Consider the following 18307-nt stretch of genomic DNA (forward strand, 5'->3'; position numbering starts at 1 on the left):
GAAACCATAAAAGCAGATGCAGGACAAGACCCTGTGGCAACCTGTGCATCTGTGCTAAGTGAAGAAGTTCTTCTGTGCCTGGGTGGCACACGGACAGTCTGAGCTCGGCCTCTACGCTGCACATCTAAAGATAATGAATTATCATGAGCAGCAAACAGCTGCCAGTTTCCTTTTGAGCCCACTCATTCCCTTTCATACCAGAGAAATTCAGTGTGGAGAGTGCACCACCTCTGCCCTTTGGATGGTGTGCCTGGGCCCTCCACCACTCGGTTCCTTCTGATCTGCTCTGCCAACCAGTTCCCACTGCCATTACGCATGACAAATTTGTCGAGAAACACCAGCTGACTCTCCGGCCCGTAGAACCAGTTATAGTTGGAATCCGCGATGGCCACAGTTCTCTGGAACCCTTGGGGAAAAGTGAAAAGGAATGTAAGAAAGAACAAATAAGCACACAAAGATGCTTTTGAAGAGTGTGATGGTGAAGTCAAGCGGTGCAAACAGAAGCAGCCTTTACAGATGTTTATAGACCTGCTTGTAAATGAGCCATAAATAGGTTACACAGGAGTGGTTTCCTTCTGCTGCAGCTAACTTGAATATTCACCTTTCTTCTTTGGCTTTGGGCTACAGACAGCCAAAGTACTACACAAAATGTAAGATGCAATCCACTTCCTCTCCTCACTCAAGTTTGGCAAAGGTAACTTTCCCTTTACAGCTTTTATGTTTTTATGTGAATCTATACTCTCCAAAGGAATAAGCCAGAGGTGACCCCAAAGAACAAAATAATCAGTTTCATGTTGAAACCATCAGCGTGAGTTCATTTTGCTCTAAGGAACCCCTCCCCAAAGGATGCTTGAGGTCTCACATGGAGTCAGCACAATTCTTTATGTGCCTGTGCTGGCATATCAAAACTGCCAGCAATTCAGCGCCCCTTACCCCCTTACATACATGGATTGATCTGGGGTTCCAAGAGAGCTAAGTTTTTCTAACCTGGAATTTGAGCAATGTAAGCTCCTAATGAAGCGTCCTGCAGATAAGCAACCCAAGGGGTAACAGCTTTAAACTGAAAGAGGCTAGACCTAGTTTAGATATAAGGAAGAGGTTCTTTCCTGTGGGGATAGTGAGGCACTTGAACAGGTTGTGAAGATGTGGATGCTCCATACCTGGCAGTGTTCAAGGCTAGGTTGGATGGGGCTTTGAGCAACCTGGGCTAGTGGAAGGTTTCCCTCACTAATAAGCAGTGATAAACAAGGATGTTACTGTTTTCATGACTGTTGAAGGTAAAATCCAAAGAAATGGTTATTTTGAAAAAAATCCAAGTAGAGTGCTGTTTTAAAATGGCTTATTTTCAAATATGAAATTTATCACTGCTTCAAAAATGGAGATTAACCTTCATTCACCTAAAGGACCTACCTGGCAGGACAGTCCTGTACAGAAATGCAAAGTGCTGCTTGAGCCAGGGGTGGCTGAAGTGACTGATGTCAAAATGCCTTTGGACAAGAAACATGTACTGAAACAGTGATCTGGTTGTGTAGCTGCCATAAGCCACCCCTTCATAGAGGGAGCCATCTGTGACCTCCTGCAGCAGGACTACTGCCTTCTCCATGATTGCCAACACTTGCTTGGTCCACAAGTAAGCTTCCTGAAGGTAGCCTGAAAGAAAAAGACGATGGCAAAACTAATTACAACACAAAAATTCATAGATGGTGCCCTTTGTACTCCCACAGTGGGATCCTTCACAGCCAGGAACCTGCAGTCCAAGGGTCTATAATACAACCTGCCGCTGCAGCATCCCTGTACTTCTAGGGTGAAAGATAAAATACTGTATTTAAACACAGCAAAGCAAGGTCACATGAGCATGGGAAAATTATCAAACACCTTTTGCTAATCATATGGGGCTATGCTTTACAACTTAAAAAGAAAATTCCCTTAAGGCATTCAGGACACGCAAAAGAGGGAAGAGCCAAACCAAGACTATTTATTGCATTTCAAATTAAAGCTGTATGAAAACAAACCAACGGCACCACTAGAGGGCTCCAATAATGCAACAGTTCTGATCGGTCGTTTTTCACAGGCAGAATCACCAGCATGGTAAGGAGATCCACAGAGACTAAAAAAGTTAAAAATTTCACATTTGAGCTGCAGTTAGCTGATATTCTACTAACTCATGCTCAATTTTATGACCTGCTCTGTTCTACTTATATTTTCAGTTTGTTGTACAACCTAAAGGGTTATCCAAATAAAAGCTGTTTTGGAAGAGTTTTGCATGGGTAATTCCAAAAGTAGATTCCTCAATTCCAGAATAAAATTAATCTTCTAAGTAGATAAATTCTCAGCCTCCACATATACAATCCCTAAGTAGTTTTAGTTTTTTCTAAAGAAGAGCATTTCAGGGATTTTATTATTTTAGTCTGCTCTATACGTATCAAGACATGGGAAGAGGTAATGAGAAACCTCAGTGCCAGTCTGCTTTCACTAAGCACAAGCATGAGGGCCTCAGCGCTGCATTTATGTATTGCAGAAGTCAGCACATGGAACCCAGCAGAGGAAAGGCTATGTGCCTTCTCTTATTTTCTTTTGGATTGAGTAGCAAAGCCCAGCTGGCACATATTACACCCCACTACATGGTGAAGCAGTGCCTGCTGAATGAAGCACGTGTGCCAGGATAAAGGAGTAGGAGCTACACTCAATCCTGTTACTCAGAGTGTTTCATCTCATTACCACCAACACTGTATTTATGCTCAGCACAGTGATGAGTAACTCAGGCATCCTACTACTCAAGGCTGCCAAATCCTGTTCAGTTAACAAAGAAAAAAAAAAAAAAAAAAAAAAAAAAAAAAAATATATATATATATATATATATATATATATATATATATAAATAGCAGTGCCTAAGCAAAACAGACAACTTGAGTCTAACCCAGTACTTTGAATGCCTGGCTGAAGAGGAAACTGTGATGGGGAAGGCCTGAGCAACAGTGGCAGTGCTACTACTTCTACTTCACCCACAGCTATTAAGACATTCTTTCATTGCTCTTCATGGAGTTGGAAGCACAGTGGTCTATCAGAATAAAATCCTGAATGTTTCCACTCCTGTTTTCCCTTGTGACATAAAAGGGAAGCTGCTGCAAGAATGTTATTTCCCATGGTTCATCACAGTGCCTTTACCATTATAATACATTAATGTTCTGTTTACTTAGGGTATATCTATGCAATAACACTACACTTACAGTACACTAAAAGAAAAATAATACAATGAAATGAAAAAAGTAGAAGACTCCACACCCTGTCGGGCTATATGACAAACCAGAACAAATCTCACCTAAATTTAGCAGTATAAAAACCAGGTATCTATATTAATATCAAGGCCTTACTCAAGTTTCTATTTTGAACATCTGAGTATCTAAGTGCAAAGACTTTGCCATATGCATGTGCCTAGAATTAACTTCGATTAGTTTAATTTTTCATTCCTGCGGCAACATTTACATTCTTTTAAATTGGCTATTTAGTCTCTACAAGCTTCAATAGCTGAATTGTGTTTAAACTTTCTAGTTGGAATTTAAACCTTCTGTGAGAAAGATCTACATTGGGATACATTATTTGCAATTGCTATGTATCTGATACATGTTTTTTTATCCTTTTCTCCCTACCTTTTTTTCTCCTTCAGACTTTTTTTTTTAAAAAAAAATTTTAGACTACAAGAAAAACCTCTTTTAAATTGCTATTATATCAAAACAATAGAATTTTAATTTATAAATATACAGTCTGTTTTGACTTATTTTCATTTGAAATATTACTACTATTTTCAAAGTGCTCAAGAATTCATTAATTTCTTGCTTATTTCCTTCCTCCTCCCACAACTACCATCACTTTAGTGAAAAAAATACTGCCCAGCTCTGTGATATTTTTGTTGTTTCTCACAAGGCATACTTATGGTCTATACCTTAATGAAAAGCAGAATCATCTTGCAAACTGCCAGCTTTCTGCACCACCAAAGGCTTAGGGGAGGATGGAATTATATGAAATTTAGCAAACCCACTGAAAAAACATGGCTTGAATCTTCAATTTGTGGAAGGCAAGACAGGAGGATAGGGAAAAACTTCCACACATGCTCTTGATGCTTTTCAACATATACACATCAGTCAGTGTGTTTGTTTTGACAGGCACTTAGCAAAAATTGACTCTCCAAACACAGAAGGTGCCACAGTTTTTTGTCGCAGTTCTTTGGGCCCTTGAAAGCTCCAGTGATGTGCAGATGTGCCTGTGCTTGGCAGAGCTGAGCAGCTTGGCAACACCATCAGCATCCAGAAACTAGATTTTCCTTGACTTGCAGTGTGTAAATAATTCCACTGGGAATCACGTTTTCAAAATACTTCTAGCACGTATAAAATAATCGCCTGATGAAATGTTATTCGTTCTTATAAAAGCAGGAGCTGGCTCCATTACTTCCACCTCTCAGCTGAAGTACCTCTGGGGTTTAAAGTCAGGATTGCTTACCTGCTTTCTCTCTCACTCTGTGACTTGCATTCTCTGGGAGGACAGGGATAGCCCCTCAACAGAGCAGGCAAAAGCTACTGGCCAGGGTATGCACCTTGGAAATGGGAAGGATGGTTTTATGTTCCCGAAACAAAGAAGAAAAGGAAACCTGGCACAAATATTGGTTGTGGGATGCAATGGCAGAGTTCAGAGAGAAAAAAGTACAACCTTGTGTATCTCCATAGAAAAGGCTTTTGGGAAGAAAGGTCCTAAGTTGTGGCACTTGAGTGGATAAAGTCACACTTTTGCAGCTCCCCCAGCCGACAGAACGGAAGTCTTGGATGAAATTCCAGGTTATCCTGTTGTCTGGCTCCCAGATCAGAGCACTGGGTGTTTCTGACTGCCGACTTTCACAATGCTTTGTGTAAGGAGACCAAGTGCATCATTTTACATTGATAATCTACTCTGAGAGATGCTGTCCATGAATCAGGACTGGACAAATTGTACACAAGGGGATTTTTAACTCTTACAAACTGTGAGGTAAGAATTTCACAATCACTTAGAAAACAGAACTTATATACACACACATCATGCCTTGTATTGGCCGACAGACTTTTGTTCTATTCAGTAAATTATATTTTACTAAGACGCAAAAGAGCAAACCCAATACTGCTGTACACTAAGAAGCATTTTTATCAAATCCTGAACTTCACTGCGTAAGTGGCTGATTTGGGTTGATACACTTCAGAAAAAAACATTCCTGTGGCTTAGCACATACCTTGATTCATCAGAACCAGGCTTCCAGCCAGCAGGGCCACACAGTTGGTAGGCTGGTGGTTGTGAAGGTACTGGAAACCCCATCCACGTCGGTATGATGTTTCGTACATATATCCTGAGGCATTGGCAATTACTTCAAGAAATCTCTCCTGCTGAATCTTGCTAAGGTAGTTGTACAAGAAGTCATAAGCAGTGGCAAAACCAACCAAGGAGTGAGCAAGAGGGACTTCATCCCAGGGGGCATCCTTCACTAGCCTGTCAATAAATAAAGATGGCAATTAATTGAGTTTCACCTACTTAGTTTTCCCCCTTACTGTAGTGATACGTATATGACTTGAAGTCTCCAAAGTTGGATGATTCATGTTGAATTTTAACACAGTAGTAAGCTACTTACCAAGTCTCTCAACTATTTTTTTCCTATCCTAAGTATGGACAACATTAATCTTCAAAGCTCATAAACTTTATAGAAAAATTAAGTTGCTAAATATTAGAAAAATATTTGAAATATTCTGGGTTTTGCTAGGAGAAAGATAGGCAGAATACTGATTGTACAGAAATGGAATCTATTCATCTGAAGAAAGGTTAATATAATTTTTGTGATAAAATATTATGCCATGGTTTATAATCCTCCAACCTCCTGTAACAAATATTTTTTCTTTTCCAAAGGAGTCAGCTGATAAATGGTGCCTATAAGACTAAAGTTGTCTTTAAAGCAAGTATAATAAAACAACTCACTATACTGTTTTTTCATGACCCAAATACATCCAAGGACAGAAGCAGAGAAGAGGAAACTTAGCTTTACCAAAGCTTGAATAAACATTCTTAATAAACACTGGGGTTTTTTAATGCTAAGATAGAAAAGAGGTAAAATGTTGTCAATAATCAAAAATTCTTTTCTAGGAACTTCTGGCTTGTGTCCAATGATTACATTGAACTTGGCAAAATAGCAAATTTTTTACCAAGAAAATTCATAATATAGGTAACATGGAACAAATATTCCTCTTAAATCAAGCATACATTGTGTATCAAAGACTTTAGTTTTGCAGTAGTTACAGTACTTCCGGGCCACGGTTCTACAGAAAAGAAAATGTGAAGGAACACATAGTGAAAATAAACTTTTATAAACTGAAAAATCATCAGTTGCTTGTTCTCCTCTTTCACTTTTTTTTTGCAATGTATTTCTTATTCCAGAAATGAACGTAAATTGTTGACATGGGTGTCCTACTGAAATCGGTAGAAATGGTGCTGTGCTCTTGAAGGTACACACAATCCAGTTTCAACTAATTTATGACTCTACAAATATGATTTCATCTTCATTTGTGTAAGCAGCAGTGTGAACAGATGAGAAAAAAATCCCCAAAGAGTAAGATAAAACAAAAAAAATCTGCTACAGAGGCATTTACTGGTATTCCAAATGCATTAATAAATCATGTAGAAATTATGACCATCAGCCTAAGGCACTGCAATGATGGTGAAAGACATCATGTGCAAAAAAAAAACAAACCCAAAAAACACCTATTTAATTTTTATTTCAGCATATTTAAATCATTGGAAGAATTCAAGTTTGGAAGAACTCATACTCCCATATAAGGAAACTCTCTGTATGCTTTTTGATCAGCTGAATTTCCAACAGCTCACCTTGTCTCATCTTGATCCCATCTTCTGCTTGCAGTGAAGTTAAACATTCTTTTTTCCTTTTTTTAAATGAAATATTTGTCTCACAGATTCAAATTAAATACATCAGTCTGAATTATCTGGTTATTAATTGTCTATTTCTGCTTCTTCATCTTTCCTTATTACTGGAAAAGCTCTTAAAATGTTGTTGATCCTACACATAAAACTAAATTTCCATTCTATGCCAATTATATACAACACTCTGGCACCATGATTCCTGTCAGGAATCCTTTGACACAGAAAAATCCCTTTGATCAGCTATATAATGAAATCTAATTTCCAAAGGATTTTTAGTTTCACTAAACATTTGTATATTCAGAAATCAGAGTTCAAATAAGTACAGGAAATTTCACTTTAAAGGCATTTGCTTGGAACAATTACAAAGAGTTTGAGGCGAAGCTATTCATTAGGGTGGAAGAAAAGTACAATGAAAGAATTTAAGCTAATTTAAAATATTTACTTCAAAGTTCAATATCCTTTTAATAACAAACAAGACCCTAATTAGATTTTGCTTAAACCTATTCTGCTTTAACCTGATCTTTACCTGACTTAATTTAAAATGGGATTTGCCAGTGCAACTGATTTATTGCAATTTTCACTGTTAAGGTGTATGTTAACTTTATGTCTAGTTTCTAAGAGAATACCATATCAAATTCTACAGTGTAAGAGCATCTAATGATCTCCATGGTACTCCTTCTGACAAAATAGAAAGCAGTCTTCTACATGGGAGGTGATAAGTCGAGAAGTTATAACTACATTTAGGCTCCTGATCTCTTAAGGAAAGAAAAACCAAACCAAACCAAACCAAAACAAAACAAACCCCACAGCATTTCAGTGTAAAACTCCTTATGTTAGGCACCCTTATCATACATACTGACATAGTTACCCACCTTGGGTTAGACAAACAATTTTGTCATAACTCTCCTCAAATTGAACTTCTGTACAGTTAAGTCTTGTATAAAATTTCACAGAGGAGATTCACACAAGTAAGATGACAATTTAAAGATCTTAATTTCTAAACACATAAACCCACAGTCAACATCTGTTCTTAAGGTGAAGCTCTTTTGAAGAAACAACTTTAGTTGCTATAAATCAATGTACCCTCCTTAACTTAATTTCAAGGGAACCAAGCAAAGTACAAGAAACATGTGGTAAATTATTCACAAGACGAATGGTCAACCAGCAAGCATTACATGGTTTTTGTATCTCAATTATGTTCTCATTTTTCAAATGCATCTCCCAGTGTCAGGCCTGGTAAATAGCCTGGCTGATAGACCGGGGGAAAGCATAGAGCCACAGGCATATGCTGAATGAATGTATGTGAAAAAAGTGTTTTCAGGGCTAGCTTAGTATTAACTACTAAGAAACGTGGTATGTATTTATACAAAGATAGATAAAAACAAACCAACACTTTGCCCTATACAACAAGCTGTTTTCTAAGCCAGTCAAGACTAAAATTTAACATCAGAGAGTATGAACTTCAGCTTCACAATTAACTGTGTCTGACGACAGCAAGTAACCTCTACCTCAAGGCTGCATTAGCCTTGTCAGCCTTTAAAGGCATCAGATGTTACAAAAACAAACAAACAAATCCAAAGTAAATAAAAATACATATAATGGGTTCTTTAATATAGAACAACTACTTAGTTGCAGACATATGCACTTTGAGCAAAGGCAGCCAACTGTTCCAAAAATTCTAAAATGAATTTTAAATCCTAAAACATAAAGGCACCCCTACAATACATTTTTTACACTTATACACCTGTATCTGTCTGTATAGGTATATTTGGAAGAGGTGCCTATCTGGAAAGTTGAGGAGATTATGAAAGTAAAAAGTGCTGAACAGGTTTGCTACCTCATGATCAAACTCCATAAACATCCAAAGTCATACACATTGTTCTGCACAAAAAACCTGCTGTCTGGATAAATCCTGTGAATGGCACAGGATAAATACATGCCTAGGATGTTCTTTAAAGTTTTGTTCGTCTCTGTCCTGTAAAATATTTTTACTTTATTTTAAACACATAGAGTTTGATATAAATCCTCCATGAAGAAACTGTGGAAATAAAGAGATCATGGATAAGGCTGGAATTATGGATAAGTAGTGTGGTTTTCCTACACGTGTTTAGAATTTTAGCATGGTGCAATGGTTTATCTGTTTTAGATTTGCCACCTTCTACAATGAAAAGTGAATACGAAGAGGGGGATTAAGACCCTATTTTCCAGTGATCAATTGAAGGCACCAAGAACCATCATGCATGCACTGCATTTTTTCTACGTATACACATCACCTTCATTAAATGCATTTCCAAGCTCTAAGCAAGTATACCATTTGCATAACATTTTGGATAGAAAATAAAAACCACTATGACCAACAAAGCCAAGATCACTACAACCTCTCCATTTCTTGACAACATTCCTGATGCTACCACTGCCTCTTCTCTCAGCGGAAAAGTGTTTCTGTAATTTCTCGCTATTCACTACCAAATACCTACTTCCTTACTGAAAGCAGGGTCACCTGGGTTGGGGCAGACCCAGATATGAGCACAGACTGAGGGAAGAACTCACTGAGAACGGCCCTACAGAGGTGGATTTTGGGACATGGAAAAATGTCCCCTTACTATTTTGGGAAAAGCTGGACATGACTCAGTGAGGTACAGCTGCAGCCCAGGAAGCCAGTTGTTCTGGCCTCATCAAAACCAGCATGACCAGCAGGGTGAGGGAGGGGATTCTGCTCCTCCCCTCTGCCCTGGTGAGACCCCACCTGGAGTGCTGCAAACTGCTCTGGGCTCCTCAGCACAATAAGGACATGGGCCTGTTGGAGCAAGTCCAGAGGAAGCCAGAATGATGCTCAGATGGCTGGAGCACCTCTCCAGTGCAGAGAGGTTGAGAGAGATGGGGTTGTTCAGCCTGGAAAAGTCTCCAGGGAGACCTTACAGAAACCTTCTAGTTCCTAAAGGGGGACATATAAAAAGGAGGGGTTTTGCATGGGCAGATAATAAGACATGGGGGCTATAGTTTTAAACTAAAAAAGGAGATTAAGAGTTATGAAGAAACTCTTGACTGTGAGGGTGGTGAGGCACTGGCACAGGTTACCCAGAGAACTTGTGTATGCCCCAAACCTGGAAGTGTTCATGGCTGGGCTGGACAGGGTTTTCAGCAACCTTGTCTAGTCCAAGGTGTCCCTGCCCAGTGCAGGGGTTTTGGAGGATCTTTAATGTCCCTTCCAACCCAAACAATTCTGCTTCTAAGATTCTATTAGCATTTCTCTCAGAAATACAAGCCAAGAGGGAAAAACCACTATCTGGCCAGTTCAAGGCAGGATTAAAATCAAACTCTGCTGCTCAAGTGAGTTCCTTGATCATGACCTGTGGAATGTTTACAGTCATCTTTCCTTCACTGTGTATCCAGTACTTAAAAACAAATTGAAGTAAATAGGAAAGTAACCCTCTTTAATCTCAGGTATAGAATGCCCTTCCAAGCAGTGTGAAATCTGATTTTTGGCCTCTAGATCAACAACTAACATGTTATCAGTGTATGCAAAATGAAGAATTGAGCACAACCTGGCATATGCATTACACAAGTAATCCACATCATGAATTTTAACGCTCCAAACTTTCCCATGACAAATTACTGCAGAATAATTCCTGGAGGAGTAGATTAAAGGAAGGATGCCAGTACTCCCTCCTCAGTACTGAAATTCTCAATCTCACTAGGTGCATGCAAAGGAAATGAGTGAGAACTCGTTTTTAATGGCTCAGAGGTGAAAATTAGTTCTAAGACAGCCCTGTAGTGCATTTTGATGCCATTTATCTCAGATATGGTAGGCAGCTGTGAGCATGGTTGAGTTTAATGCCCACTAAATGTCAGGTATGGATACAAATGAGGCACATAATGGGGCCAAATACCCTCTTGGTCACCTGTGCAATTGTCCAGTCCTCCCAATGCCAAGGGCAATGCCTTGGAACTCTTGCTATTGTCCTGATCCACTTCTGAGGAGAGAAGATAGAGGTTTAAACCTCCCACCAGGCAAGAAAGAGAACTATTCTTCCGTGGCTAGACAAAGCATACTTATCAAGAGGGAGAACACCTTCCAAGGGGAATGAGACCACCAACATTTATTTTACAAACCAGACCAAATTTTAAATATTTTTCTTACGAAGTCTCCAAAACAAAGTATTTTTTTGTGCTTAACTGGAATACTTTCTTAATAAACGGACCAGTATTCTACAATTGTCATTTTGGGAAGAAAAAAGAAGACTCTTTAAAAAAAAACACAACTTCTCGGCTTTTACCCTTCCCACATTTTTCTGGTTAGCTGCCAAAGCAAAAATCCCATTATCTCCCCAACATTAGTGCTCGGTACTTTGCAACAACAAAAAGGCAAAAATAAAAAACATACTTGAAAAACTCATGATTTATGTTTCTGGTGTCTAAGGTAAAACAGTCATGTTTCAGTAGCAGCCAATCTCACGCTCATTATAGCTCAGTTGACAGGGAGAAAGGCAAAGGAGTGGTTAAATGTAAAAAGACACATTCATGTCAGTATGGAGAAAAAAAGGCAACATATAGACAGATGTTTAAAGAGGTTACTATAGAGTTGTACAGTTTAGGTGCTATGGGGAGGAAAGTAAAACTTTAGTTCCTTAAAAATCTTAATCTACTTTTTAGCCTCATTCCCTCTGTTTCCTCACTGGTCTATGGTCATAATTTTGATGCTTCTAAAGCTTCTTTCTGATATTCTCTCATTTTTGGCTCTGATCACAAGAGTCCTTCTCACACAGGGCTTGCTTTTATGATGCTTTAGTATTGACACATTAATAAACTAGAACCGACTCTGTTTTAGTTGTTCTCAGTGTCATATTAAGCACACACAGAAATTTAATTATGTTTTTATTTTAGGACATTGCTGCTAGCTCTTGTTTTAGCAAATTTTTATACCAGTCATGCCACAAAGTGACCTCCCTGTAGCCACCACAGAATGTCAGCACCAATTTATCATCTATATCAATTTAGGTATTAAAGAAGTTCTCTACAATTCAGCTAGCCATTTAATTTCATAGACATGAACAATTCCTATTTTTAAACACTACATATGTAGAAGATAAAAACAGCATAAGTGTTTGATATTTCACTTACTAACATAACATATATTCCAGATATCAAATTCATCCTCCTACTCTTCCTTTTCTTTTTCTTCCTCTCTGTAGGAGACAGCATATCAGCATCCTCCAAGCTTCTTTTATACTGACTTTTATCCCACAGTCCTATAAAGCCCCCCTAAGTTTTCTTTGAATGTGATTGCTGGTTGATTATAGGGAGTCAAAGAGATTCTGTAAATTTCTTGTGTCACCACAGAGACTTGTTTTATTTCAACTTGGCATATATGAATTTATTCTAGTTAAATAATTATCCATGCATTTAATAATTTACACATATCTATTTTTACCTTATAATCTCTGTTGTTCAACATCTAGCACTATCTGGATACTAACAGCAAAGGTCCTATAGGATGCTCCAATACTTTGTAATAAACAGTGACTAACAGAAGGCTACATGATTGCTAGTTTATAAGAAAGCAGCAGAAAGGTCACAGATTTGTTATGCTGAAGCCTCCTGTTAGCTTCTCCTTGGCGGCTGTTATTTCCTTGGAATGTCTGCATGTGCTTGACAGTAATTATCTGCCCTGTGAAACCCACAGAGCCACCGTTAAATCCCACACTACTGCACATTGGTAACATACTTGTCTTTAAAAATGGGGCATCAACAATGTGCAAAAAAAAAAAAAAAAAATCCCAAAACAAACCTCCAGAAATCTCTTTCTGGCCATTGCAAATTGGAACATCTCCCTCGCTACAAGGGTGCAGAATTGGTGAACTCCCAAAGCGTTTGTTTATAATGTGGGCTTAGTAAAGAAGAGAGTTTTTCACTGCTTTGTCCAAAACAGAGAATCTGACTGATCTGTTATTTCTGCACAATGTGTGACTCTGATTACATCATTCCACTCAGTACGGGAACGGGATGAGCCAGCAGCATATGGAAAGAATCACGAGCACAGATCTTCTCGGCCAAAACGCCCCTCTGGCGGGGAGTGCTCTAGGGGCCAGATAGAGATAAAATGCCAGAAAACACATCAATATTCTCTGTTCCCTCTAAAAAAAAGGTAATACGGTTCAAACATAAGGAAAAACTTCCCATAAGATTTTAGACAGCATCTAGATATCCAAACCATGGGAAACCAAGGGGTTTATTTAATACCAGCTTTTAATTTTTACAGGCAAAACCATTAATGCTCATCTATTTCAGCTAAAATACTAATGCACGTTCGTTTGCTGTTGCTAGTCTGTGCAACAGTGTCGTTCCCATATTATTTTGTGTGGCTGTTATAGTCAGCTGTTACCCAGTGCCCCTCTGTTTATTTTAAAATGTAAACCTACTCCAGGATGTAGCCATTAGGGATGCTCTGCTAATGAGCAGCATGCCTATGAACATGGGTTGTTATGACAAACGGCTCAACCTCTGTTAGTTGACACAAATGGGAACTCAGTTATGGGTGTACTTTATTATGTGACATAAAATGACTGTTTTAGCAGATGAGGAAGGACCAGAGTTCTTAATTACATGCCCCTTCCATGTATTTATCAATTACCAGTAGACTTTCTCATAATCGTATCCTAGGATATTGAATGGTACTTGGACTATTGAGGATTCCACTAATGTAAAGAAGAAATATAAAATGTCAGTCTCCTTAATCTCCTAACATTCTGAAACAAATAACCAGTGACATTTTAAACCATATTTCTTTTATTCAACTACTACACAGGCTATAAACATAAACTTTTGTTTTCTGGTAAAGCTTACATTTTACTTAACATTGCCACAAAAACTAGAGGAAACTCATTAAGATGATTTTTTTTTTTTTTTTAATAATTCTAAGGCTATTTTAGAATCAATGCCACAACAGCAGAAGTCAAAAGAAACCCAGATTATACCACTGAAAGGATTAAGCTGCCAATGCCAGTTTTAACTTTGCAACGTGTTGATGAATCTGTCAGTGATAAAAAAGATATTTTTCCAGAAAATTTACATGTCAGTCTTGGCATCTACATTACTGAGGAGGTCTAAGGAGAGGCCTGTTTTACTAACCTTACTGATACCTCTTTGGAAAAGCCCTCTTTTCTGATGAAATAAAGAGTTCTAGCAGATGACTCTCCTAACATGCAAGGCTCCAAATCAGGCAACATCAAGACTGCTTCTTCTTTCCACCCTCCTGATCAGAACACATGTGCCTTCAAATTATTTAATAAGGACAATAATCATAATATATCATCCAGAATGGTATTTTCCCAAAGTCTGAGGAGAATCAAACATGCCTAGATAGACTGGACAAAAACTTCCACCACTGTGACACTGCCAGGACAGCTCATATAACAGCCACAATTCCTATCTATCATGTTTATTCTCCTAGTCTTATCCTAAGCGGAGAAATGCGTGCAGTAATATTTTCTGGTACTTTTGAGTTTCTTAAGAAAAACAGATTTACATAATCTGTCTGCCTAGTCCTTCAGCCTCTGAACCCAGCCTCTTTGAGCAAAGCCAGACAGTGCAGTACATGCCTCAGAGATGTCACATTCCTACTTTTCTGAAAGCCACTGTTGGACAAGGGAGAGAGATCTATATTACTGCATCCACTGCTGGGGCTATAGTGCACACTCCATGCTGACAGCATTCAGACATAAGTTCTCAGGGGGGAAACAAAAATGGAAACCAGATCCATGTTTCTGCCACAGCATTTGAAGAGCTGGCCAGCTGGAGGTTATACAAAGGGCAGCTTAGCCCAGCTCTACTGCCTGTGTTTACAATTTCCTCCTGCACTTCCACTACAACTGAGCAGATTGCAGCCACTTTTGCACAGCAGAGAACCCTGATTAAACCTTGATTGATTTCTGGACTGGATGTCTACATCAGAAGGGAAAGATGGGAAAAGCATGGTTTCTCTTTCACCAAGGTAATGCAAGATACTTGCTGGAGAAAAAAACAGTAGTTGGAGGCAGGTAAATAACATCAAAGCCAAGTGGAAATGGGATATCTGCTTGGTTCTGATTATATCTGGTCAGCTGGGACAAAGGAGGGACAGAACAACCACAATTAATTCAGGGCATGAATCACAGGACATAAAACACTTAAATAAGGTTGACACAGAGAGTGAGATGTAGGAAACTGAAAAAAACCAAGTTCTCCTACTGAAAATAATATTTCCCTCTCTCTCTTATTTCATTAAAACAGATGGTCATGTAACTATACCCTACCCAAAACAAGTTAAGAAAGAGTGTGAACAATGAAACTAAGGAGGAAGGTGTTGACTTTGGAGAAGTCTGTCTCCACACATCCTTGGTCACACATCCTTGGATTCACCCCTGTAAGCTATATCCCTCTGTCAGTGTGTCAGAAACACACAGTCTCCAGAGCTAAGACTGAAACTTTGTATTGCTATGCTTCAGTGGAAGATTTTGGAAATTACCACCACTGTTGAGATAATACTTTTCTTCCTAAATGCCACATGTCCTCTCTTCTGTGACATGCAGGCCATATATGGCCAGTGTGTCCCTTCTGTCTCCCATCACTTCTTTTGCTCTAGCTTGTGTATTTCTGTGGCAATCACCATTTTAATACTTGGTGCAGGAGAACCCAAACGCTATCATGCCTTTTCAATCATGCCCATGAGAAGGATATAGATCCCAAGTTATAGATCCCAAGCTAGCTCAAATCCAGCATAAATATAGTGATGGCTCATAGAAGGATAACCTTTATAGGATACTACTAGCTGGTTACTAGAAAGTTAAGGAATAGTAGTTTGAGCAATGAATACTGTTTGAACCATTCATGCTTCTCTTCCTGCCCTGACTTGAATCTTGACTCACACTTTTGCTGAGCTGCTGTCATCACAAGGCTGTAGAAGAGCAGCTATGACAGAAGGGAGCAGTGCCCCATCCAGCTTCATCTTGCTGCCCTGGGCAGATGTCACTGTCCTGGCAAAGCCCACATTCCCATCCTCTGACCTATTCACAGTGACAGCAATCCTGGGCTGTAGTCCTCAAGGTGCACCAAGGGGCAGCTGCTGCAGGGAGGTAGGGGAAATGCATCTGCCCAAGCAAAAAGAGGAGATAAATTGCAGGTGGGTATGAAAAGCAGGAGATCTTGGAGTCTCGACCCTAGTATCATTCCGACAGTGAGAACATTAACTTCTGTCCCCATAGAAAGAGTGTGGACAGAGTAACTTGTAGAGGTGACAACTCACATCCAGAGGAAGGTAATCCAGGAGGTGGCCATCAAAATGCCAGTTACTCAGGTAGTTCCAGTAATCAGATGGACAGCTATCATGGACAGCATGTATGTCTTAAGGAGAGGCCCAAGAACCATGCAACCATACAAATGAAGCTGCCAGTCTGAACTAAAGCTCATATAGATGTTAGAGCAGACTGCAGAAGCCCAAGAGTGTAATTTTTACCTACACCTAATTATACCTTTTTCATAGGTCTCCCTTTCCTAAATTCTTCCTGAGGAAAAATTAATTACCCAAGAGATATGTATGAATCTGGGGGGCCGGGGCCGGGGGGGGGGTAGAACTGAAAGCAACACTTTTAGCACTTCTTGCAACAAACCAGATATGAAACTCTTGCTTCTGACTGAGAGTGGGTTTGGATTACTTTTTTTTTTTTTTTTTTAAACAGCAAACAGGGTGGTGCACAAAGGATCATGTTCCTTTCAGCATCAACTTTCAAGAAGATAAGTCCAATGAAGCTGAAAACCTACTGGTCTAGATGAGGGTAAATGCATGCAGCAAGTTAGTCACTGTTAAAATGAATATTAGCACAGCTGACATAATTTAAGCAATTCACTCATTCACTCACTCCTCCAACTGTAAGCAGTTTATACAGTAAAAGAAGAACTTAAAAAAAAAAAAAGACAAAAATCTACCAACTAGGCTGAGCCGCCATCCTCTCCATGTAATCCTTGGCCATATTAATGGCCTCCATGTTTTCAGGGAAGAGCACGCAGAACATTGCCAGGGCCCCGAGGTTGTTGCCATAAATTTCATTCCAGCGGGCGCTGAACTCCTTTGGGTCCCAGGGAGGAAGGTACTCCAGGGGATTTGACAGCATGGTTTGCACTGCTTCGATCAGACGAGCTGCTATGTGCTGGTGCGTGGTGCTGGCCTGGAGCCGCAGAGTCTCCATGTCCCCCTTGGAGAAGTAGAGCATGGGGTAGCTGTCATAGTTGGCATTGACAAAAGGAACCATCCTGTCTTGGTCCTCCCGGGCGCCGCAGGCAAAGGCAAAGCAAACCACGTGTATGAAAAACACACTTGGGGCTCCCCGTGTGTGAGTCCTCATTGTGGCATCAGATCTCCAGGTCTCAACGGCAGCCAAACCATCTTTGAAATGTCCTGTGGCAGACAGACATGAAAGAAGGAGTTAGAAAATGAATCTGTGAGACACCATAATTCAGGAGCCTCTCTAGGAAATATGTTTCCATCTAAAGAACCCCATGTATTCTCCAGGTGACTTTCAAATCATTTCTATTTGGATACTTCAGATGAAATATCTGCTGAGCAATTCACCCGAGAGAAAAAGCTGTACACTCTGAAGAAAGCCCCTTCCTTCCTACACCTTGCCCTCTGGTAGCTGATACCAGCTGAAGGGAGACAACACCAGCTCTTGTACTCGAGATTTCAAATAATTGCAACGGTGCCTACCATGAAGCAGCGCTGACTGTACTGGCAAGCGGAGAAGGGCGGGAAGGGAGGAGGAAGGGGAAGAGCCAGGGAGCTGGTGGCAGCCAAGCCTGCGTGCTGCCTTGGCTGATGTTAGCAGCTGGAGAGACGGAAAGATGAGGAATGCTGGAGGTTTGTGTCGGGGTCACTTTATACAGCACTTAAGGCCTCCAGTTCTGACACGTCCTCATTTTAGACAAAGGAAAAAAAGAGCAAGTTAGGAGTCAAAAAGGGAAACAGTAAGTGGCAGAGTCTTAGAAAAACAGCTGAAATACTTTGCCTTCCGGGTATTTAGGGTTCGCATAGTTAGTATTTTTTTCCAAGGGGCTTTCCATTTTACATGAGATTTACTGCCAGTTACCAAGAAGGCTGAACATTGAATTAAAATGCATATTCTTCGATGTACCTTACTTCTTGAATGTGCTCAAATGGGAAATCTACGCAGAGGCAAATGCAATTTAAACATAGTAAGTTACTTTGAAGAAATTACCAACTATCTGGCCTAAAGTCACAGATAAAACACGGCCAAGATTCCCCTGAGGAAAGCCAGCAAATTCCTAGAATTCTTACGAGGGAAAAGGTTATGGAAAGCAGGCTCAAGTGAGACAG

The 18307-nt window shown here is 39.7% G+C and overlaps 1 protein-coding gene across 4 annotated transcripts in view; it reads right to left on the reverse strand.

Moving 5' to 3' along the window:
* DSE (dermatan sulfate epimerase) overlaps nt 1-18307 on the reverse strand; it is a 34489-nt gene that overhangs the window by 4541 nt on the left and 11641 nt on the right. For 2 of the 4 annotated variants that reach the window (XM_040059742.2, XM_040059741.2), the window contains exons 3-6: nt 16903-17371; nt 5252-5505; nt 1411-1650; nt 199-406 (exon numbers count right to left, since the gene is read on the reverse strand). In XM_040059742.2, coding sequence (XP_039915676.1) covers nt 199-406; nt 1411-1650; nt 5252-5505; nt 16903-17318 — 1118 coding nt within the window. In that variant the 5' untranslated portion in view covers nt 17319-17371. Of the gene's footprint in view, nt 1-198; nt 407-1410; nt 1651-5251; nt 5506-16902; nt 17372-18307 lie in introns of those variants that run through there. The other 2 variants (XM_040059743.1, XM_040059744.1) reach the window with 2 other exon arrangements.

This window comes from Hirundo rustica, chromosome 3 (assembly GCF_015227805.2).
Source record: "Hirundo rustica isolate bHirRus1 chromosome 3, bHirRus1.pri.v3, whole genome shotgun sequence".
NCBI classification, from domain to species: Eukaryota; Metazoa; Chordata; class Aves; order Passeriformes; family Hirundinidae; genus Hirundo; species Hirundo rustica.